Source organism: Trichechus manatus, unplaced genomic scaffold (assembly GCF_000243295.1).
Source record: "Trichechus manatus latirostris isolate Lorelei unplaced genomic scaffold, TriManLat1.0 scaffold00027, whole genome shotgun sequence".
Taxonomy (NCBI): domain Eukaryota; kingdom Metazoa; phylum Chordata; class Mammalia; order Sirenia; family Trichechidae; genus Trichechus; species Trichechus manatus.
In genome coordinates, this window is record NW_004443963.1 from 7,689,899 (window position 1) to 7,711,572 (window position 21,674).

The 21,674-nt window shown below is 45.1% G+C and overlaps 1 protein-coding gene across 1 annotated transcript in view; it reads right to left on the bottom strand.

The window, feature by feature from the left end:
* The window catches only part of NUAK1 (NUAK family kinase 1), an 87,299-nt gene that overhangs the window by 7,483 nt on the left and 58,142 nt on the right, over window positions 1–21,674 (bottom strand). The window contains exons 3-4 of the mRNA XM_004374015.3: window positions 16,416–16,567; window positions 13,407–13,472 (exon numbers count right to left, since the gene is read on the bottom strand). Of these exons, the coding sequence (XP_004374072.2) occupies window positions 13,407–13,472; window positions 16,416–16,567 (218 nt within the window). The remainder of the gene's footprint in view (window positions 1–13,406; window positions 13,473–16,415; window positions 16,568–21,674) is intronic.

The following is a 21,674-nucleotide window of genomic DNA, read 5'->3' on the forward strand; positions in this document are numbered from 1 at the left end:
TTCACCAAAAAAAAAGGTCGAGAAGGGAGAGGGTTGACATGTTGTGGGGTTGTTAACCAATGTCATAGAACAATATGTGTACTAACTGTTTAATGAGAAACTATTTGATCTGTAAACCTTCACCTGAAGTACAATTAAAAAAAAAAAGAAAAAAAAAGCTCAGCAGTTTGAATCCACCAGCCGCTCCTTGGAAATCCTATGGGGCAGTTCTACTCTGTCCTATAGGGTCACTATGAGTTGGAATTGACTCGACAGCAATCATTTTTGGTGGTTGTGACCCTAAATGAAACAGACTCAGAGCACGAGGTTTTGACTCATCATATTTCAGCCCACACTCTGCCACTTGCCATCTGTGTGACTTTGAGCAAGTCACTTAGCTACTCTGAGCCTCAGTTTACCCATCCATGATCCCTCCCTGGAATCCATTATCCCTGCCCTGTTCTAGCTCACAGAATTATTGTGAGAATATAATAAGAAAGAAAACTCAAATAAGATGAGACCATGCGTGCAAAAGTGCTTCCAAACCTTCAATTTTTATGCAAATGTTTTACCTAACTTTGCTTCTTTCTGCTGGATTGCATACCCTTGGAATCATTCACTTCTCCTTGGTTCACTTGAAGTGTTTTATTTACTATGCTTTCTGGCAGTATTTTTCCCTGTTTGCTACTTTATTTTATACGTAGTATATACCCTCAATGAGATGGATTGACACAATGGACTCAGACATACCAATAACCATGAAGATGGTGCAGGACCAGGCAATGTTTCGCTCTGTTATCTCAGACATACCAATAACCATGAAGATGGTGCAGGACCAGGCAATGTTTCGCTCTGTTATACATAAGGTCACCATGAGCAAAAGCCGATTCAATGGCACCTAAGAACAACATACATGTATATATATGTATGTATGTATATATAGACGCCCTGGTGGTACAGTGGTTAGGAGTTTGGCTGCTAACCAAAAGGTCAGCAGTTCGAATCCACCAGCCGCTCCTTGGAAACTCTATGGGGCAGTTCTACTCTGCCCTATAGGGTCACTGTGAGTTGGAATCCACTCAACAGCAACAGATTTGGTATTGGGTTTGGTCTATGTATATATAAGGTGTCCCTGGATGGTGCAAACGGTTAAGCGCTCGGCTTACTAACCAAAAGGTTGGCAGCTTGAGTCTACCCAGAAGTACCTCGAAGAAAGGCCTGGAGGTCTACTTCTGAAAAATCACAACCATTGAAAGCCCTATGGAGTGCAGTTCTATTCTAACACACATGGGGTAATCATGAGTTGGAAGTTGGAATTTACTTGACCACAACTGGTTTGGCTTTTGTTTGTGTGTGTGTGTGAGTGTGTGTGTGTGTACATACACACACACGTATACAAGTATCTATGTATGTATATGGAAACCCTGGTGGTGTAATGGTTAAGAGTTCAGCTGCTAACCAAAAGGTCGGCAGTTTGAATCCATCAGGCACTCCTTGGAAACATATGAGCAGTTCTACTCTGTCCTATAGTATCGCTATGAGTCAGAATCGACTCAACGGCAATGGGTTTGGGTTTTTTGATTATGTATATATATGCGGGGGGGTATGATGTATGTGTGTGTGTATATGTAAATGTATATATACACATACATATTCTCCTTCCCTACTAGACTATGAGTCCCCTGAGGCAGGTTCCATATCTTTCCCATCTCTGTCATCCACTGATTAGCAACTGTCCCCAAGAAACACCTGTCACTGGAACAGGCATTATATTTTTTAAAAACACAAGATAATTAGTAGATACTGCATAACAATAATAGTAAAAACATCAATAAACTTACCACTTATCGCACACTTTCTAATTATCAGGCAGTCTCCTAAGCACTTTACAACTTCTAATCCTACCGAAAACTCTAACAGATAAAGAAACTGAGCTCTAGGGAGATTAGGTTACTCATCCAAGGAGATGTAATCAGTAAGTGGCAACGTAAAGCCGGTGTCTCAGTACACTGTCCCTGGACAATGCGAATACTTCACTTGTCTAACTAAGCCAGCCTCGCAAACTGAGCCATTGCAGGTTTTCACCGTTCCCCAAGCTGATTTCCATTTAAGGCTTATAAATAGGCTGGGCGATTCACATGCCCCATGAGCAGCCCAGCCCGCACGCCACTGAGGCTCCGTTTTGAGCGCAGCCCCCAGAACAAGCCTATTTTAATGCATGGAATGTCATTGAAAGCAGCTGGTGTACAACTGCCCTCAGAAAGACGCATTCTCGGGGCTCACATTGCACTTAATTGCCCTGAATTCCACTTTCTTATCAAGGCCCCTGACTGGCTTGCAGGAAGTTGGGTGGAAGTTTTATGAAGTGTGCCCCGTCAATCAGAAGAGGAATGGAATAGCTTCAGCCCTGGAGCGTCCAGCCAAGTCCCCGGCTCCGTTCTCCCTCCGGCTGCAGTGAAGGCAGAGCTGACACAGCACAGTGTGTGTCCTGGGGAAAATACATCCCCTACCGCTCAGCAATGTCTTTGGTGTCTGGAGCACCGCAAGAACTTCCAAGTACAGGCGTGTGTGCGAATCCTCGTGCCCACACGCCCTCACGCCGGGCGTTCTCACACTAGCATGCTCCAAGTCTGGGCACTCTCGTTTTCTTTGCGGCCGTCCTGGAGAAGTGTGTTTATGTTACAGCCCACTCCCATCCTCACAGACTGATGTTTATCAGCCTTGCCCAGTAAAACTATCACTGCCGCTCACGCAAGATTAATAGAAATCTAGATTAGCTTATGTTCTTGGCACTTCAACAGAAAAGCAATATTAGTCAACACACACACATAGTTCTCAAACCTTCAACCATTCAAACTGGGCTTCAGCTCTAAGATTTAATACCATGTGGAGCTTTCGTGAACTACTGATAATACGAGGGGGAATGGCCACTGATAACAAAACCTCTCAAAAACCTCAGTTTCCCCATCTGTAAAATGGGGGTATGAATAGTATCTATTTCCCACAGTGTCATGGTGAAGATTAAATGTATAAAAGTGTGTAAAATGCTTAGAAGGGAAACTGGCATAGCATTGGAGCTCACATATTCTCTTTCCGCCGTTATATCTAGATAGTTAACTGTATTAACTTCTTGATATTTGAAATAGGGTTTACCCCAATGTCAGGGACTCTCAACAGAATATGAGATGGTTTTTAATTTTGAATCTCAAATGAGAAACTCATTCCTTCTCTATTCCTTTGATCCTTTGGATTAAGTCAAAGAGAAAGTCTCAGTTGGGCACTGGTGTTTTCTTCAGCATCTCTGCATTAAAGAAAGTGGGCCATGGGTTCTGAAGCTGCAGCAGAAACCAGCATGAAGCTCGAATTTAATAATGCTGTTCGGTTCCCATGATGTTTACTTTTGAGCTTACCTTTTATTCATGGCAAGTGACATTGGTTTTTCATTTAATGTAATTAATTATATAAGGTTTATTTTTTAAATAAGTATAACTTTAAAAAGTGAACAGAGTTAAATGAAACTATTATGTAAAAGAGCACAGAGGATACCAGGAAAAGGCAAAAAACATGAAAAGAGTGAACGGAAAACTGAAATCTGGGAAATGCTGAATCTAAGGACATCGTACTTGGTAAAGTAGAGGGTCAGCGAAAAAGAAGAAGACCCTCCATGGGATGGACTGACACAGTGGCTGCAACAATGGGCTCAAGCATAACAACAATTGTGAGGATGGCGCAGGACCGGGTAGTGTTTTGTTCTGTTGTACACAGGGTTGCTGTGAGTCGGAACTGACTTGACGGCACCTAACAACAAGCATAGTAAAACAAGAATAGCTGAATCCCAGAATCGGTTTCACAGTGAAGAGTTCTAAGATATTACCTCATCCAACCCCTCACTCTGTAAGCAAGGCAACTGAAGGTCAGAGGGCTTGGGAGACTTTGCTGAGGGTCGCAAAGGAATGCAACAACCACACAAGCATGAGGGCTTTTCCAACGTGGATAATTTCTCTGTAACAGAGCATCGGTTGTATATTAAGCGGGACTCTCCTCACAAGGTGGCAAGTGAGTTTTGCTTTTAAAGTACTGTTTTGCTGACACAACTGTAGCCTTTGGAGAGAGATAGGTGATTGGTATTTTTGCTGATGAGGAATTGCCCCTCACCCTCCTCCCGCCTCACACACACATATACTGTCCCTGCACTGAGCTACTCAGTTCAGTCTTAACCCTGAAAAGGAATCTGGGAAGTCAGCACCCATGTTCTTAATTTTCAGAGTTTGTGTTGTAAGCAGGCCTTTCTAGACGTGTGCCCTGCTGGATGAAAACTGGAGTTAGATAAATTGGGAAGTGATTAGTCACATTTCGAAAGGATTAACCTCAGATCACTGATAGGGAATCGGCCTGATAAAAAGGAAGTGTCAGCTTGCTGCTGATTAACCACTAGAAAAGGATGCTGATGGCAAGGATGATAACAAGTGACTGTCTGGCACTCATTTGCAATGTCTAGGAGGTGGGGTGCTAGACTGGACAGATCCGAGGCTTTGGAGCCAGGAGTACCTGGGGTTAACCTTGGCCTTGCTGCTAACGAGGTGAGTGGTGGGACCAGACAAATCACTCCATTTCCTCAACTGAAAAATGGAAATAAATAATAGAACCCACTTCAGAAGGGTGTTGTGGGGATTGGAGAACACGCATGTAAAGCCCGTGGAACAGTCCCAGTACTCAGTAGACTCTTTATAAATTACAGTCATTAAGATAACACTGGTTATGATATCACTTTGTGGACTAAGGTGCCCCTGACCCAAGCCGTGGCATTTTCAATCGCCTCATACGCAGTGTGAAAGCTGGACAATGAATAAGGAGGACTGAAGAACTGATGCCTTTGAATTACAGTGTTGGCGAAGAATACTGACTATATCATGGCCTGCCAGAAGAACAAACAAATCTGTCTTGGAAGAAGTACAGCCAGATGCTGCTTAGAAGGGAGGATGGCAAGACTTTGTCTCACGTACTTTGAACATGTTATCAGGAGGGACCAGTCCCTAGAGAAGGACATTATGCTTGGTAAAGTAGAGGGTTAGCAAAAAAGAGGAAGACCCTCAATGAGATGGACTGACACAGTGGCTACAAAAATGGGCTCAAACACAACGATCGATTGTGAGGATGGCACAGGACTGGGCAGTGTTTTGTTCTGTTATACACGGAGTTGTTATGTGTAGGAATTGACTCGATGGCACGTAACAACAACGACAATGATAACACTGAAGTTCCCTGAGTGGTGCAAACTGTTTGTGCCTGGCTGCTAACTGAAAAGTTGGCAGTTCAAACCCACCCAGCAGCACCATGTAAGAAAGGCCTGGTAATCTCCTTCCATAAAGATTACAGCCAAGAAAGCCCTATGGAGCAATTCTACTCTGTAACACAATGAGGTGCCGTGAGTTAGAACTGACTCAATGGCATAATAAGACAACAGTGATAACACTGATGACTTGGTTTAATTAACAACGGTTTGCTAGGTAAGACAAACATAGAATACTATGAGCCACTGAGCCAAGAGAAATTATAACCATTCATCTCCAATATAAGCATCTCCAGCATGAGAAGCTGCTCAGTATGACAGGAAAAGTAAGGGGTGTAGGGTTGAGTACTTGGTGTTCAAGTCCCAACCTCACCTCTTACCAGGCATCAAACCTTAGGTGTGTTCTTTATTCCTCCTACTTTGGTGTGGTTCATGGACCAGCAGCATCAGCATCCTATTTCCTATTAGACATAGCATTTCAGGCCCCATTCAGACCTACTGAATCTGAACCTGTATTTTAACCAGATCCCCAAGGAATTCCCTTGCACATGAGCCCCTCTGTGCTTCGGTTTCTTCATCTGCAAAATGGGAATGATAATAATGCAACCTACTTAGAGGGACTGATATGAAATCAAATGAACTGATACATAGAAAGTGCTTAAAACCATGTCTAGCACACAGCAGGCCATCAGTAAATGTTAGCTATTACTATTTTAAGAGCCCCTGGGTGATGCAAGAGTGCTTGACTGCTAACCGAAAGGTTAGAGGTTTGAGTTTATCCAGAAGTGCCTCAAATGAAAGACCTGGCAATTTATGTCTGAAAAATCAGCTGTTTAAAATCCTATGGAGCACAGTTCTACTCTGACACACAACTCAACAACAACTGGTTTACTACTACTTTAGCTTCTATGACTGTTTCCTCCACTGGAAAATGGAATTCTACTAACCACATGGGGCTGTGAAAACTGAAGTCAGATTAAATGAAGTAATAATAACAACAACAACAACAACATGGCAGCATGGCTCCATCCTTATTAAATAACTTATTAAATCCTCAGAACAACCCTATGAGGTGGGTACTATTATTACCCCATTCTGCAGATAAGGAAACTGAGGCACAGAGAGGTGAAATGGCTTGTCTGGGACGTCTGCGAAGAGCTTCCTTGTAAAGCTCTTCATAAATGTGAGTTATTGCTCTTGTGGCTGATGAGGAAATGGGCTTTCTGCGTAACTCCTCAGGAAGACAGCAATTCCACCAAGGAAGACACACTCCATAGCTCCTTTCCGGCCTTGAAGTTAATTGCTGTGGCTTTCCCCTCACAGCCTCGCTCCTAGGTTGTCAGGAAATGAAGGTAGGGAGTGGAACAATGAGCAGAAGTGAGAAGGATCAGCTTTCATTTTCAGAAGATCTAAGCTCCTGCCGCCTCTCTGGAGAGACTTGAAGATACTAACCAAAGGAACCTGGGGAAGAGCTTAATGAGGGAGCAGCCAAGAGCAGCCTTTCTGGGGATGCTAATGAGCATCCTGGTTCAGTACACGCACACTCGGGCATCCCTACACGCTGCTCCAGCCACCAAGACTCAGCCAGCCTGGCCATCAGCACCACCAGCGTTTGCAGAGTTTGTCCTGGGGACTGGCTGAAGCGAGGGCCCCAAAAGTGCCCTCATAGATTTAGGGCAAATTTGGATGGTAGCAGTAGAAGGCAGACTCCTTCGGTGGTGGATATGGTTAACACGCTTGGCTGCTGACCAAAAGGTTGGTGGTTTGAGTCTACCCAGAGGCTCCTAGGAAGAAAGGCCTGGCGATCTACTTCTGAAAAATCAGCCATTGAAAACCCTGCAAACACAGTTCTATTCTGACACACATGGGGTCTCCATGCGTCGGTGTCAATTTGGATCGCCATGAGGGGGAGTTGACTCAAAGGCAACTAGTGTCAGTAGACGGTAAAATTTACCAGGTGCCTGGTCCTTAGGGCCAAATAGCCATGGGTTTGTACCCAGCCCCATCACTTATTAGTGGTGAAAGCCTCCCCACCTGTAAAATGGGGTAACAGACCTATCCCTGGGGAGACACAGTGAGGATCAAATGAAATAAGGCATGTGGAAGGTCTGGCAGAGGTCTCAATAAATGCCACTTTCTCTTTCCAGCCGCCATGCCTGTTCCTATGTTTGCTGTTCCTTCCACTTGAACGGCCACCATCACATTCCCTTCTGTTGAAACCCTACCCATCCTTCAAGACCCAGCTTAACCAGCACCTCCTCCATGAAGGCCTTCTGGTCCAGACAGACCCACCACTTCCACAACATATTACACATGGCGCTACAATGCATATGGCAGGTCACCTGGCCCAGTCAAGGGGCGGGGATCAGAGAAGGCTTCCTAGAAGGAGAGATGTTCAAGTTGAGACCCAAACGAGGGGTAGATGGAGAACAGGCATGTAAAGAGTGCTCCAGGCAGACGGAACCATGTGTGCAAAGACCAAGAAGCCAGAGAGCTTGGCGGGTTTGAGGAGTTCAAGTGCTATGCAAGGGGCCTTCTCTGACCACCTCTCTAAAATGGCACCCACCCTTCTCCATCCTCACCCTGCATGGATTTTCTTCACCACCAGAAAATTACATCATGTAATTTGTTTGGAATCCCTGGTTGTGCAAATAGTTAACGCACTGGGCTGCTAACCGAAAGCCTACAGGTTTGAATCCACCCAGAGGTGCCTTGGAAGACAGGCCTGGCAATCTACCTTCCAAAAATCAGCCATTGAAAACCCTGTGGAGCACAGTTCTACTCTGACATGTATGGGGTCACCGTGTCAGAACTGGCAACTGGTTTGGTTTTGCTTTGATTTGCTTAATGCTCATCCCTTCAACTGGAATTCTAAGTCCATGCTTCCATAAAGACTACACCCAAGAAAAGCCTACAGGGCAGTTCTACTCCGTCATATGAGGGCAGGTATTTTGTCTTCCTTGTCACGCGTGTATCCTTCTCGTGGCTGAGTGTTACTGCTTGTTTAACAACTGCTAGATTCTGAGCTCCAAGAGAACAAGGACCTGGTCATCTGGTTCACTTTTAAATCTCCAGTATCCAGCAGAGGGCCAGGCACACAGTAGGGGCTAGGTAATATTGGTAATCAGATAAATATTGCCAGTAGGAGGGATATTCAGTTGCTGAATGAATAAATGCAAGAATGGATGAATGAATGAATGAATGCAGGCAGGCATGAATATATATACCTATTTACATATATAAATATATGAGGAGTCCTAGTGGTTAAGAGGCCAGCTGCTAACCAAAAGATCAGCAGTTCGAATGCACCAGCCACTCCTCGGAAACCCTATGAGGCAATTCTACTCTGTCCTATAGTGTCGCTATGAGTCGGAATCGACTCAATGGGTTTTGATAGCAATGGTTAGGCGCTTAGCTGCTAACTGAAACGTTGGCAATTTGAACCTACCCAGCAACTCTGCAGGGAAAAGCCCTGGCAATCTGCTTCCATAAAGACTACACCCAAGAAAATCCTACAGGGCAGTTCTACTCTGTCACATGGGGTCGCTGTGAGTTGGAATCGACTCAGTGGCGCACAACAACATATGAATATATATATGAACAAATGAATGAATGAATGAATTAGTGCGTGAATGCAGAGTCCTCACATTCATATGATCAAAGCCCAGAGGCCCATGATGTTGAGTTGACCCAGTTGGTCTTGTTAAGCCCCAGAGGTTTCTTCCTGGCCCTGGCCATTCAAAGCTTCTTTTCTTATCCTCAACAGCCACATTGCTACTGTCATGGGGGGCAACAGGCCGTTTCCCCAGCGCCCCTCTTCTCTGAGCTCTGGGAACTCATCAATTTCCCAGCCCTCTTTGAGGAGGTCTGCTGACCCTGGTGCCTGGACCTCTTCTGATTGTGAGGCATTTTTACAGGAGCCTTCTATGGGAATTGCCGGCATTCCATTCTCCCAGAGAGTAGGATGTGAATCTGGCCCGTTTTTATTAATTGCAAATTAATGTTATGCCGGGTGTCTATTTTAGTAGACATGCTTCCACCAAGTCCGGAATGCAGCCCAAAGAGGCACATTGCTCTCATTCTTTCTGCCGACGACTGTGTGAATATTTTTAGAAGGCACACCCTCTCACAGGGGCCAGATAAATAACTTCCAATTCCACATGTGCTTTTTGCAAATCAACATCAGGCAGCAAAGGGGAGAGGAACAAGCTACATGGCTCACATCAAGACTGTAGCGACGTGACAAGCTTAAACTGCTAACTTTTGGATAGGCTTCCCAGGCAAAAGCCGTCCATGCTTTAAAGGTGGAAGGGGGAACCCCCATTTAGAGAGATACCAGAGGAGACTTTGGAGCAGAACCTCAATGCTTATGTCCCGTTGGTTGGAAAGAGGCTATCGGTGTCAATGCCTCTCCTAGGCCAGACGCCGATAATACGGGCTCTCTTGAACATGGAGGCCAGCTTGTGGCCATGTGTCTGCCCGCCTTTGTCAGCAAGTGCCCTTTCTAAATATGTCCCAGCAAAATGCTGAGTCAGGAAGAGCTGAGAATATACAGCCGGAAGACAAATCGACACCAGCTGAAACGTATTTGAAAAAACTTTGAAAAGTGGGTGTGAGATGATGAAAAGAGAAGTTGTCTGAAATAAAAAATGTAAGTTCTAATCCTGGCTCTTCATTCCTTCACTCCAAAAACAAACATCTCTTAAGTGCCTGCTGTGTACCAAGTACTATGCTACACAGTAGGGAAACAAAGGCACAATGATACAGTCTGTTACTGATTCACTGTGTGATCTTGGGCATACCACTTAGACTTGCTGGATCATAATCATTACAATGAGGGGTTGGAAAATGACCCTCATGGTTCTTTCAAGCTCTAGGATTCATTCTCAGATCCAAGCAGCACTCCTTGAACAAAGGGAAGGAAGAATTTAAGGGTTCTGAGAATGGGAGGAGCTCTTGCATGGTGCAAATGGTTAAGGCACTTGGCTGCTAACTGAAAGGTTGGAGGTTCAAGCCCACCCAGAGGTACCTCAGAAGAAAGGCCTGGTGATCTACTGCTGAAAAATCAGCCACTGAAAACACTATGGAGCACAGTTCTACTCTGACACACATGGGGTCGCCATGAGTCAGGATCAACTCACGGCAACTGGTTGAGAATGGAAAGGTTTTGGTGTCTGTTTGGGGTGTGTGTGTATGTGTGTTTGACCTTAGGAAATGCCAGCAGTAGAAATTCATAAGGAAAAGCCAAACGAAAATACATGACCAAGATCTTAATTTTTATAATGTTCTATGTGTAAACCACTTCCCTATATAATGGATAGGAATCCAGGGTTGAAGGACTGTTGCTTATGAAAATGAGCTGTTCTCCTAAGCTTCTGCCCCATTGTTCCCTGCACAATTGCTTTCAGAATTCTAACCATTCTTTTCCTCCACTGGGAATTTTATGACTCTGCAGAAAGCTATGTGCCTTATCACTTCTGAGACTACGTCACGGGACCAGGAGGTCACACTGTACCACAGGACCCAATCCCCAGGCGAGAGGCTCACATTCCAGGCCTTGTAAAGACTACATTTAGCTCTGGGGGCAGGTGGCAGGAAGAATCTGGAGAGAAATCCACAGGGTTAATGACACACACTCTTAGAATGTAGCCCTCAGACCAGGACCCAATTCTCTAACCACAGCCTGTCCACTACTCCCCAGGGCTCAGGCACCTTGGAGCAGCTGACACTCTGTTCAATTCCCTCTCTCCAGTGGGCAGCCATTGAAGCAGGTTCTTCACATCTTAGTAGTTAAGTCTTAAGGGCTCCATCTATAATACTGTCCAAAAGCCTCGTGGTGGTCACTGGCTCCCCAGGACTGGGCACCGGGCATGGCACGCAGTAGCTGCTCAGGAAATACTCAACAAAAGAATGAATACATAGCAACCCCCAGCAACAGGAACTGGCATCCCTCCTTGACAGATGAGGAAACTGAGGCTTACATAGGGTGAATAATCTGTCTATAATCCTGCAGTTAGTAAGGGCCAGTGTTGCAACTCAAACCCAGGCTATCCAACTCCAAAGCCACTGCTCTCAACCCTGAACCATTTGCACAAGAGCTACAGCTGCTAACCAAAAGGTCTGCAGTTCGAATCCACCAGGTGCTCCTTGGAAACCCTATGGGGCAGTTCTACTCCGTCCTATAGGGTTGCTATGAGTCAGAATCGCCTCGACAGTAATGGGTTTGGTTTTTTGGTAGTAGTGCATAGGAGTCCCTAGGGGGTTGCAAACAGTCAACGTGCTCGGCTGCTAATCCACAGGCTGAGGTTCAAGTCCACCAGAGGTGCTTTGGAAGAAAAGTCTGGTGATCTACTTCCAAAAATTCAACCAGTGAAAAACCTATGGAGCACAGTTCTACTCTGACACACATGGGGTCACCATGAGTTGGAATCAACCTGATGGCAGCTTTTTTTTTTTTTTTTTCAGCACTGCATAAAGCTAAACATAGAGTATTTCATTCAATTCTCAAAATAAGCCTGTGGGTATTATTGTTACCCCATTTAACAGATGAGGAAATGGGCTAAGTGGCTTTCCCAATGTCAAGCAACTAGCAAGTCACATACTCCGAGATTTTCTAACTCTATAGTCAGTGTTCCTTCTAGAATAATTCAGCCACTTTGCCAAAAATGGAGAAACTCTGGATTGACCACCCTGCAAGAAGAGGTCACTGAGACATGGCTTCCAGGGGTCTCTCCAAAGGACGACGGTCACTAATAGTTGCCACCATGATCAGCAAAGAGAATCCAGACACCAAAGCAATTCCATCCTTCCAAGCAAGGAAATAGTCAACAAAAGAGGAAGATGCAAGGTCATTCCCATGCTTAGCCCAGGGACCAAGGATGAGCTACTAACGTCATCAGCGGCCAATTAGAGGGCTCCCCCGGTACCAGGAGTACTAAGGCCATTTCATAATGAAACCCATGCGGCGAGCTCTGTTTATTTTGAAACCGTATTTGCTTATTTTGCAGACGTGATCAAAAGGCCATTCAGAGTGCTCTGTGGGAGGCACTTGAACCCTATCGGCCAGGAAAGCTTTCCCCAGCTCCAGCAGCAGCCAGCAATAATACTCTCCGTAAAAGTGAACGCTCTGCCATTTCCCAACAGCAAACACCATCATCTTTTCAGTGAGCTTCCCAGTTCCAAGGCTGGTTTCCAGGGTGAGGGGTTGGAAGAGAGAAGCAAGAGATATGGGGAGGGGAGAGAAAAGTAGCCAGAGAAAGAGTTCCATCTCTAAAATAATGTAGGGTCCTACTAGCAAATCAAGCATAGTGGTTTGAACTTGGTCTCATGAATTACAAAGACATCAATGCAAATCCCAATTCCACTACTTACCACTGCTACCTCAGGAAGTCACTTAACTTCTCTGTGGCTCAGTTTCCCTATCTTTGAAATGATATAAATGTTGTTGTTGTTAGTTGCCATGGAGTCAACACTGACTCATAGCGACCTTATGTGTAACAGGACGAAACGCTGCCCCGTTCTGCCCCATCTTCATGGGGAGAGTTGCTTTGCTTGAGTCCCTCAGTTCAGTTCAATCAGTTACATTCAGCAAGCATTTATTGAGCCCATCATTGTGGGTATTGTGCCAATGCATCTCATTGAGGGTTTCCCTTGTTTTTGACGACCCTCTACTTTACCAAACATAGCATCATTTTCTAGCGACTGGTCCTTCCTGGTGATGAGTCCACAGTAAGCAACAAAATAACAGTTCCCATCTCAAATGACTGTTGTCAAGATTGTGTGTAAATGATATCAGGCAAAGTATAAAAGCCTGAAATACATGTTAGTTGTTACACATATTTTTATGGTGCTGATTGTAGACTGGGAGCTTCCTGAGGGCAGGAACTGCATCTTGGGCATCTCGTTCATTCCCAGCAAGAACAACAGTGTCTGGCATGTAGTCCGAGGTCAATAAATGCTTGCTGAATGTAACTGATTGAACTGAACTGAAGGACTCAAGCCAAGCAACTCTCCCCATCTGCCTGCCAGGGAAGGAAGTGGACGCCTTATTTCCAGGCTGCAGCTTGAAGCAAGTTAAGCCCCCACCCGGCTGCAATACTCAGGCCTTGCACATCAATCAACCAGGCAAGAGCTTTACCTTAATATTGCAGTTGTCATCAAGCAGTATATTTTCCAGCTTCAAGTCCCGGTGGACCACACCATTCTGAAATGAGAAGACAGGGAGGGAATTACATGGGAGTGGTTGGGATGAGAAAGGGAGAGAAAGAGGAAGGAGAAGGGTGAGCAAAAGGAAACGTCTGACAGATTAAAGAAACGCGCCAGCCCGGTGGTCCTCGCCTCCATCCTTCAGGGCTGCTCTCGCTGTCACGATGCTCCCGCCAGCGACCAGCGACAGGAGAGCATTAGTCATTTGCTGTGTGGTTAAGGGAAAAATGATTGGAATCCGTTCTCCCCCAGAGCCTGTAAAACAGCAGGGGGATTCTCTGTCGGAATGTAACTCCACTGTGTGAAAGCAATATCGTCCCAGGCAGCAGCGGCAAACAATGTCTGTCTGTGATAGGAGTCCCGAGGAAGAAGCAGATTCCTCTGCTGGGGCCTCAGAATGGGAGGCGTACAGGCCTTGCTTATCTGGCCGTCTGTCTGCCTCCCCAGCACTGGAAAGGGGACTGGTCCCATCTATTCTGACCCATGAAACTGACTCATATCAGTCCCAAGGATAACCAGGGCCCCCAAGGGGCGTTTTTCTTTGTTGTTGTTGTTAGCCCCAGATCATGGTGACCCCCTGCACAACGGAATTAGACCATTGTGATCCACAGGGTTTTCACTGGCTGATTTTCAGCAGTAGATCACCAGGCCTTCCTTCCTAGTCTGCCTTAGGCTGGAAGCTCTGCTGAAACCTGTTCAGCATCATAGCAACATGCAAGCCTCCACTGACAGACAGATGGTAGCCATGCATAAGATGCACTGGCTGGAATTCAAATACAGGTCTCCCCATAGAAGGTACGAATTCTACCACCGAACCGCCGCTGTGCCCATGGGCATTTCCTGAGCAACCAGGAAGGATTCTGAAAGTCCCTCTCTGCTCAGCAGGGCACAGTGCAGCGTGTAAAGTAGAGGACAGGAGCAGGCTGATGAGACCGTAGCCACCGGCCTGACCAAACAGGTCATTGCCACACTGTGTGACCTTCCCATTCAGGCAAAGCTGGAGGCTGAGCTGCAATGACAGGCAGGCGGACAGCTGAAAGGTGAAAGGAGCCATCAACCTATAGGCTATGGGTCTATATGACAGCAACAACTCACAAGCTCAATTTGTTAAAAACCCAATTATCTTTTTGGGGGTGGGTGGGCATGGGAAGAAGGGTGGCACTGAAAGAACCAGCTGCTTGGGGCTGAGCAGATAAATAGCAGGGGATAGGTTCTGGACATCATTCAGCTTCAAGACATTTGCAGTTGAAGTTGCTCTTTTGAGCAAACCAACTGGCTAGAAATGCTTTGTCTTCCATTCAAGATTTCTTTTTAGTTCAGAGTCTGCATGTTTATAGTTGGTTCTTTACTGTTTATTTTCCTTTTGAGTTTGACAGTTCCTAATATCTCTGAAAGTGCTGACTGGAGCGAGAGAGATGAAAACATGTATTTCTACTTCTCTTTTTCTAAGCCAAGCCTTAAAGGATGTATTTTGAATTCAGAAATGCACAAACCAAGCCTCCAGGAGGAAAGATCTGGAAGAAAAGGGACCTGATTTTGTTTAGTTTTAAGTATTGGGAGCAGTTTGACTTCCACCGTTGCATTCCTGGTTTTCACACTAAGATGGAATGAGTCTAATAAAGCCCTTTTCATACAGAATCCAAATGTTGACATACCTCAAATAATGAGAATATGGTCTGTAGTACTTTACAATGATACCTGACGATAAAATACTGTATGATCTAACTCATCGGTGCCTTTTGATTCATCATAGAGAGGTCAAATGATGTTCATATGGGTAAGGGTTTGAATACTGCATAGTCTTCCGATTACTGGTAATCATTTCAGACCAACTGAGTTAAAGAGAATATTTAACTAACCAGAAAGTTCCATGCTGTGGTCATTTGAAAAAAGAAGCTGACTCTATTTTGATGCCATGTTGGGTTTCAAGAAGCTATTGATCTCAAAGTGAATGACTGTTCCAACCAACTAAAACAGTTCCGGGGAAAAGGCTGGGAGGAAAACATAAGGCTGAAATGATTAATAACAACAATGACTGAAGTATGGCTTGGAATTATCTGCGTATTTCCTTCTTCAGAGACGAAGGGTACCTACACTGTGGCTGTATTATGAGCACATCCCTTGAGTTGTGTTGCAATAAAATGTATGTGTATGTAGGTAACCTGTGTACATACCTAGGAAGGAAAGGTGCCAAGAGTATACCACGGTAGAGTATACCACAGTTCAGACCCTTTCATCCAACAGTTCCACTTCTAGAATCTCTCTTAAGTAAACTATTCAAATGAGAAGATGATTTATATATAAAGATGTTGACACTATTTCTAGTAACCAGAAATTGGAACCAGCCTAAATATCCAACAATCACCACATACTAACATAACATTTACAGAGAATTTTCATTAAGATACGAAAATGTTTAGATTCAAATATTGAGTGAAAAAAAAAGCAAGACACAACTTTGTAAAAATAAATGCAAGTAAAATGCAGTGTGATTCTCCAGTCATTAGTGGGAACATTGGTGAAATCTGCATGAATTCTGGATTTTCGTTAATAGTAATGTTCCAATGTTGGTGTCTCAGTTTTGACAAATGTACCATTGTCATATAAGAGGTTAACACTGGGGGAGACTCAGTGAATGGTGTTATGGGAACTCTCTGTACTATCTTTCATGCTTTTGTGTAAATCTAAAATTGTTCAAAATAAAATATTTAAATAGAAAATAAATGCAGGGAAGAGGAAGATTAAAAGGAAACAAACAAAAATGTCAATACTGGGTTACCCCTGGATTCTGGAATTACAGGTGATGGTGATTATCCTCTTTCTATTTTATAAACTCTGCATATATACTACAAAGACAGATAGCACCTTTATAATATGAGAAGAACCATGTTGTGCCAGCAAAACCACTGGCAGCGAAAGCTGTGGCCAGGCTCTGCCGTACCTTGTGACAATAGTGCACGGCAGAGACGATCTGTCGGAAGAAGTGTCTGGTCTCCCTCTCGCTGAGGCGTCTCCGCTCGCTGATGTAATCATACAGCTCCCCTTTGCTCGCATACTCCATGATGATCACAATCTTATCTTTGTTTTCAAACACTGTGGGGGAAACATCAATAAACAAACGTCCAGTTTATCCAACAAGCTCACTTATGACTACAGGGAGTGCCAGAGAGGACGACAGAGATGTCGCTGAGCAGGACAGACATCAGGCCATTCAACATCACAAGGAAGTGCTGAGCAAGCTCCCCGGCCAGGAGGGCAATGACATCAGCATCATTGTTACGGACACACCTTTGCGACATGAAGGGAGATGTGGCTCTCTTTTCTGAGACCCCACTCCCTCTCCCAAGGCTGTTTCTCACAAACCCTCCCACCAGAATAGCTCTCCTGTGGTCAGGATAATGGATAATGACAAACACTACCATGCTCCTTGGGTAGCCCAAACAGTTAAGCGCTCAACTGCTAACCGAAAGGTTGGCAGTTCAAACACACCCAGAGACACTTTGAAAGAAAGGTCTGGTGAGTTGCTTCTGAAAGGTCACAGCCTTGAAAACCCTACGGAGCACTTCCACTCTGGGGTTGCCATGAGCTGGGATTGACTCAACAGCAACTAACAACAACAATAACATGCTCCAGTAGATTTAGATACTTCTAGTCTGTGGGCCACACTTTGAGTTGCGAGGATTTCGAAACACAAACACACACACACACACAACTACCATTTATGAACCATTTGATGTGGGCCAGGTACCTGGATCTAACAAAGCCACTCTGACCTCATACAGGGTGGCTCATCTTGTCACCTCTTTGCTCAAAACCTTTGAGACTTCCCTTCCCACTCAAAATAAAACCCAATGTTCCTAATGTGGCCCACAAGGTCCTACATGATCCTGTGGATGCTTCTTAGCCCTATTATACATTTATCCTATGCATTTATTTGGACGCCCCCACTAGAATGTAAACGAGGGCAGAGACTTGGTCTACTTCATTCACTGCCGTATCCCCAACATCCAGAACGATACCTGGCATACCAAAGGGGTGCGATTAATACTTGTTAAATGAGTGAACTCAAAATATATTAAATGCATATATATAATATAAAAAAACAAAAACCAATTACCATCGAGTCAATTCCAACTCATAGTGACCCTATAGGACAGAGCAGAACTGCCCCATACGGTTTCCAAGGAGTGGCTAGTGGATTTGAACTGCTAGCCTTTTGTTAAAAGCAGTAAGCTCTTAACCACTGTGCCACCAAGGCTCCATATACTATATATACATACATACATATATATATATATGAAAATCATAGTAAATACTATAGAGCACTTACTAGTCACCAGGCTCATGGAAGGTTTTGAGTACTTTAAATGTATTAACTCATTTAAACCTTACAACAAACAATGAAGGAAATATTCATAATTTTAATGTCTGGCAGATGAGGAAGGAAGCTGAGGCACAGAGAGGTTAAGAAACTTGCAGAGCCCGCAATCAGCAGGGTCAGGATTCAAACCCAGGCAGATGAGCTCTGGAAACCAGGCAGTGGGCCATGAGACCACACAGCTTCCAAGGAGCTGGCTGAAATCAGCTGTCTTTGGCTTCCAATGTGGATGAGAGCCAGGACACCACAGGACCACTGCAATCACCTCAAGCTGGTTCCCTGCTTCCAGCCTCAGCCCCTTCTCATCGACCTCCACACCCCCATGGATGTCATTTTCTGAAATGCCTGCAACCTTTAAATGCTTCTCTCTCCCCAACCCTGATGCTCTCTAGCAGCCATGCTCAAATTCTACTAAGTCTCTGGGGTTCTGGGAAGATGCCCAGGGGCCCATGCATGGAGATGGAGTGAGGGGAGTCCTCGTAGGATAGGTTCTGGATCCTCAGCACCACTCCAACTAAAGCCACTCCGTTTATCTGTTTTATACTTTGGGCTTTCACAAAAGCTGTCCTCTGAGCAAAGACAAAATAAACAATAATTGTTTCGAAATCTATCACCCCCAAGAGAGCCTGGTGGCACAATGGTTAAGCGCTCGCTGCTAACTGAAAAGTTGGCAGTTTGAACCCAACAGCTGCCTTGTAAGAGAAAAGACCTGGAGATTTGCTTCCATAAAGATTACAACCAAGAAAACCCTATGGGGTAGTTCTATTCTGTCATACAGGGTTGCTACGAGTCAGAAATCAACTCAATTGCGCTCAAAAACAACAAGGGATACCGGTACAGAAACCTTTGGAGAGTACCCAAGACCTCCCTGAAGGACCTTTGCCTACCTCCCTTCATCTCATTAGCTTCTACCATGCCCCTAAGACTCCCGACGTGCTGTAGTGCAGAACTGTTTGCCGTTTCTCACAATCTCACACACGGCACACGCGCATACACACACACACACACACACACAGCTGGTTCCCACCTCCTTGCTCTTCACCCCTGCTCTTACCTGTCTTTACCCCTGCCTGTCTTACCTACCAGTGAATCTCCAACTCATCAGTCAAGACGGTATTCAAATTTGGCTTTTTCACTGCCCCCTTCTGCCTCTCACTATACAAATCAACACTTCCATCATTCAAACTGTGTGGCAATTATTTGTTGGTTTACATATCCACTTGCTCTGGCTGGACTGTGAGCTCCTAGAGAGAAAGCTAAAAACTTTAGTCTGGGGATCAAACACTCCGAAGTAAGCCTCCTGGATCTGCTGCCTATTGCTGTGTGACTCTGGGGAAGTTGCTTGCCCTCTCTGTGCCTCAATTTAGCCAACAGCAAAACGTGACTAATATCCCTAAGTACTTCTTAGAACTGCTAGCAGGAGTTGTTGATATCAGGTATGTTTAATACACAGAACAAGGCCAGCACTTACAGCATACATTCAGTAATGTTGGCTGCTATTGTTGGTATCAATATTATTGGATCCCAGAGCCCCGCACCGAGCCAAACACACAGACACACTCAGTGAAGAAATGAGGTGAACTGGACTCTGCCCCAGGCCTGGTTCCCCTGTCCTCCTATACCTTGTCATTGACTGCTAGAAGCTCAGGCCCCTCCAGTTCCTTTTCGGCTCCTTCAAGTCCAGCCAAAAGTCTCTGATAAAATTAAGGGGGAAGGAGGCGGGCAGGGAGGCGGGGGAGGAGAGAACAGCCAGATAAAATTGGCTGCTCGGGTGTCTGCTGGCCTCAGTGTACCCCGCCACTTCGGCCCCTGCCAGGGATTTCAGCCTGTATGCAGTTTTCATTAACAATAAACTTTGGAAACTGGAAGGGCCAGCTCTGGATGGAGGCAGGCTCCAAACATGATAGACTGATACGCTCTGGAGGGCAGCTGGTTTTCTAATTTTAAAAAAGGGGGGGAAGGTAGACAGAGAGAAAGGACTCTGACAGGTAAATAAACAAGGAGCCTCACACCCCAGAGAGTCTGGTGCATCCTGAAGGGAGGTCAAAGCCACTGGCCACTCCAGCGATACTCAGAAGGTACAGGTCACTTGCCTCATGCAGGTAAAAGAATTGTTTCAGGGACTGGATTCTTCCCTTTCCAGGTGGCTGATTTGGTATCACGGAGATACAAACGCAATTCAGTTCAACATAGTTCAATATGCCAAATGTTTTATTAAGTGGTTGCCATCAGAACCCTAGTGATGCAACAGTTAAGCTCTAGGCCGCTATTGGAAAGGTCAGCGGTTCGAACCCATCAGCCTGTGCAGGAGAAAGACCTGGCAATCTGCTCCCATAAAGATTACAGCCTAGAAAACCTTATGGGGCAGTTCTACTCTGTCACATGGGGCTGCTATGAGTCAAAATAAACTCAACGCACCTAACAACAATAAGAACATCAGTAAGCCCTGCTGGTCCTACCTCTTACATCCCAAATCCATCTACCTGACTCACCAACCCCACCACTCCTTGCCCCAAGTCTCTATCCTCTTGTGCCACAGTGACCATGATGCCCTCCTCACTGGTCTCTGTTGTCACACCTGACCCTCTATGGACTACATTTGGAGGAGATTAGGGAACCACTCCAAATGCATGTTCCACGAAGCATTAGTCCTGCAAGTTATTCTGGAGAAAAAAGAATTCCATGGTCAAACATAGGTAAAAGGTTTAGAAAACGTTAATACTCTACCACCCCTCTTGCAGAGTCTGGTTTCTTTAACTCAGAGTTTTACAGGTTGGTTTGGCCATTTACTGACATCCAAAGGAGCCCTGGTGGTGCAGTGGTTAAGCGCTCGGCTGCTAACCTAAATGTCAGTAGTTCCAACCCACCAGCTGCTCTTCGGGAAAGACGTGGCAGTCTGCTTCTATAAAGATTACAGCCTTGGAAACCCTACAGGGCAGTTTTACCCTGTCCTACAGGGTCGCTATGAGTTGGAATAGACTTGATAGTGAGTCTTCCTGACATCCAGAGGAACTGATATTCCCAGGGACCAATCTGAGAAACACTGGATGAATGAGATGATATTCCAGTGATAAAATCACCCCCTCAGTGTTGCAGGGTGCTGGTGGCAGCTGGTCAGAGCACCGCCCAAGTGGTCAGGCCTAGCTCTGGATCCCGCAGGAAGCAGCCCAAGTCTCGTGGTCAAGGCCATGATCATAACCCTAGATTAGCTACACTTGTATGCATTTCTGTTGGGCAAATGTGATGCCAAATTTGCATGACTAAGTCTTAAGTTCTTGCCACAACTCACGACCACTTTCCTCCATCATTGGTTTCCTCTCCTTGTATAATGCTCCTTCAGTAAACAGAACCAACATCACTGCCTTTTCTGTAAATGCTTTTATGGTCAGCCTATGTGAAGCATTTATCTGAGCATTTTGCTAAGTATTAGGGGTTCAAGTCCACTCAACGTCACCTCGAAAGAAAGTCCTGGTGATCTACTTCCAAAAAAAAAAAAAAATCAGCCACTGAAAACTCTCTAGAGCACAGTTCTACCATGTTTATGCTATTAGTTCTAGCCTTGGAGCATCTGTGACTCATCAAAGAAGCCTTGTAATATTATATTTGAAGCTTCTTGAGCCCTTTCTTAATAATAGCAGCATTTGTTGAAGGCCTACTATGTGCCAGGCACTGTCCTAATAAGCGTTTTACATGATTCATCTCATTTAATCCACACGAGAACCCAACGGCCTTGGTCCTGTGGGTATCCTCGTTTTAGAGATGAGAAGTCCTGGGTACACTGGGGTTAATAACAACCAGTGGCTATAGGGTGAGCCTCAGCAG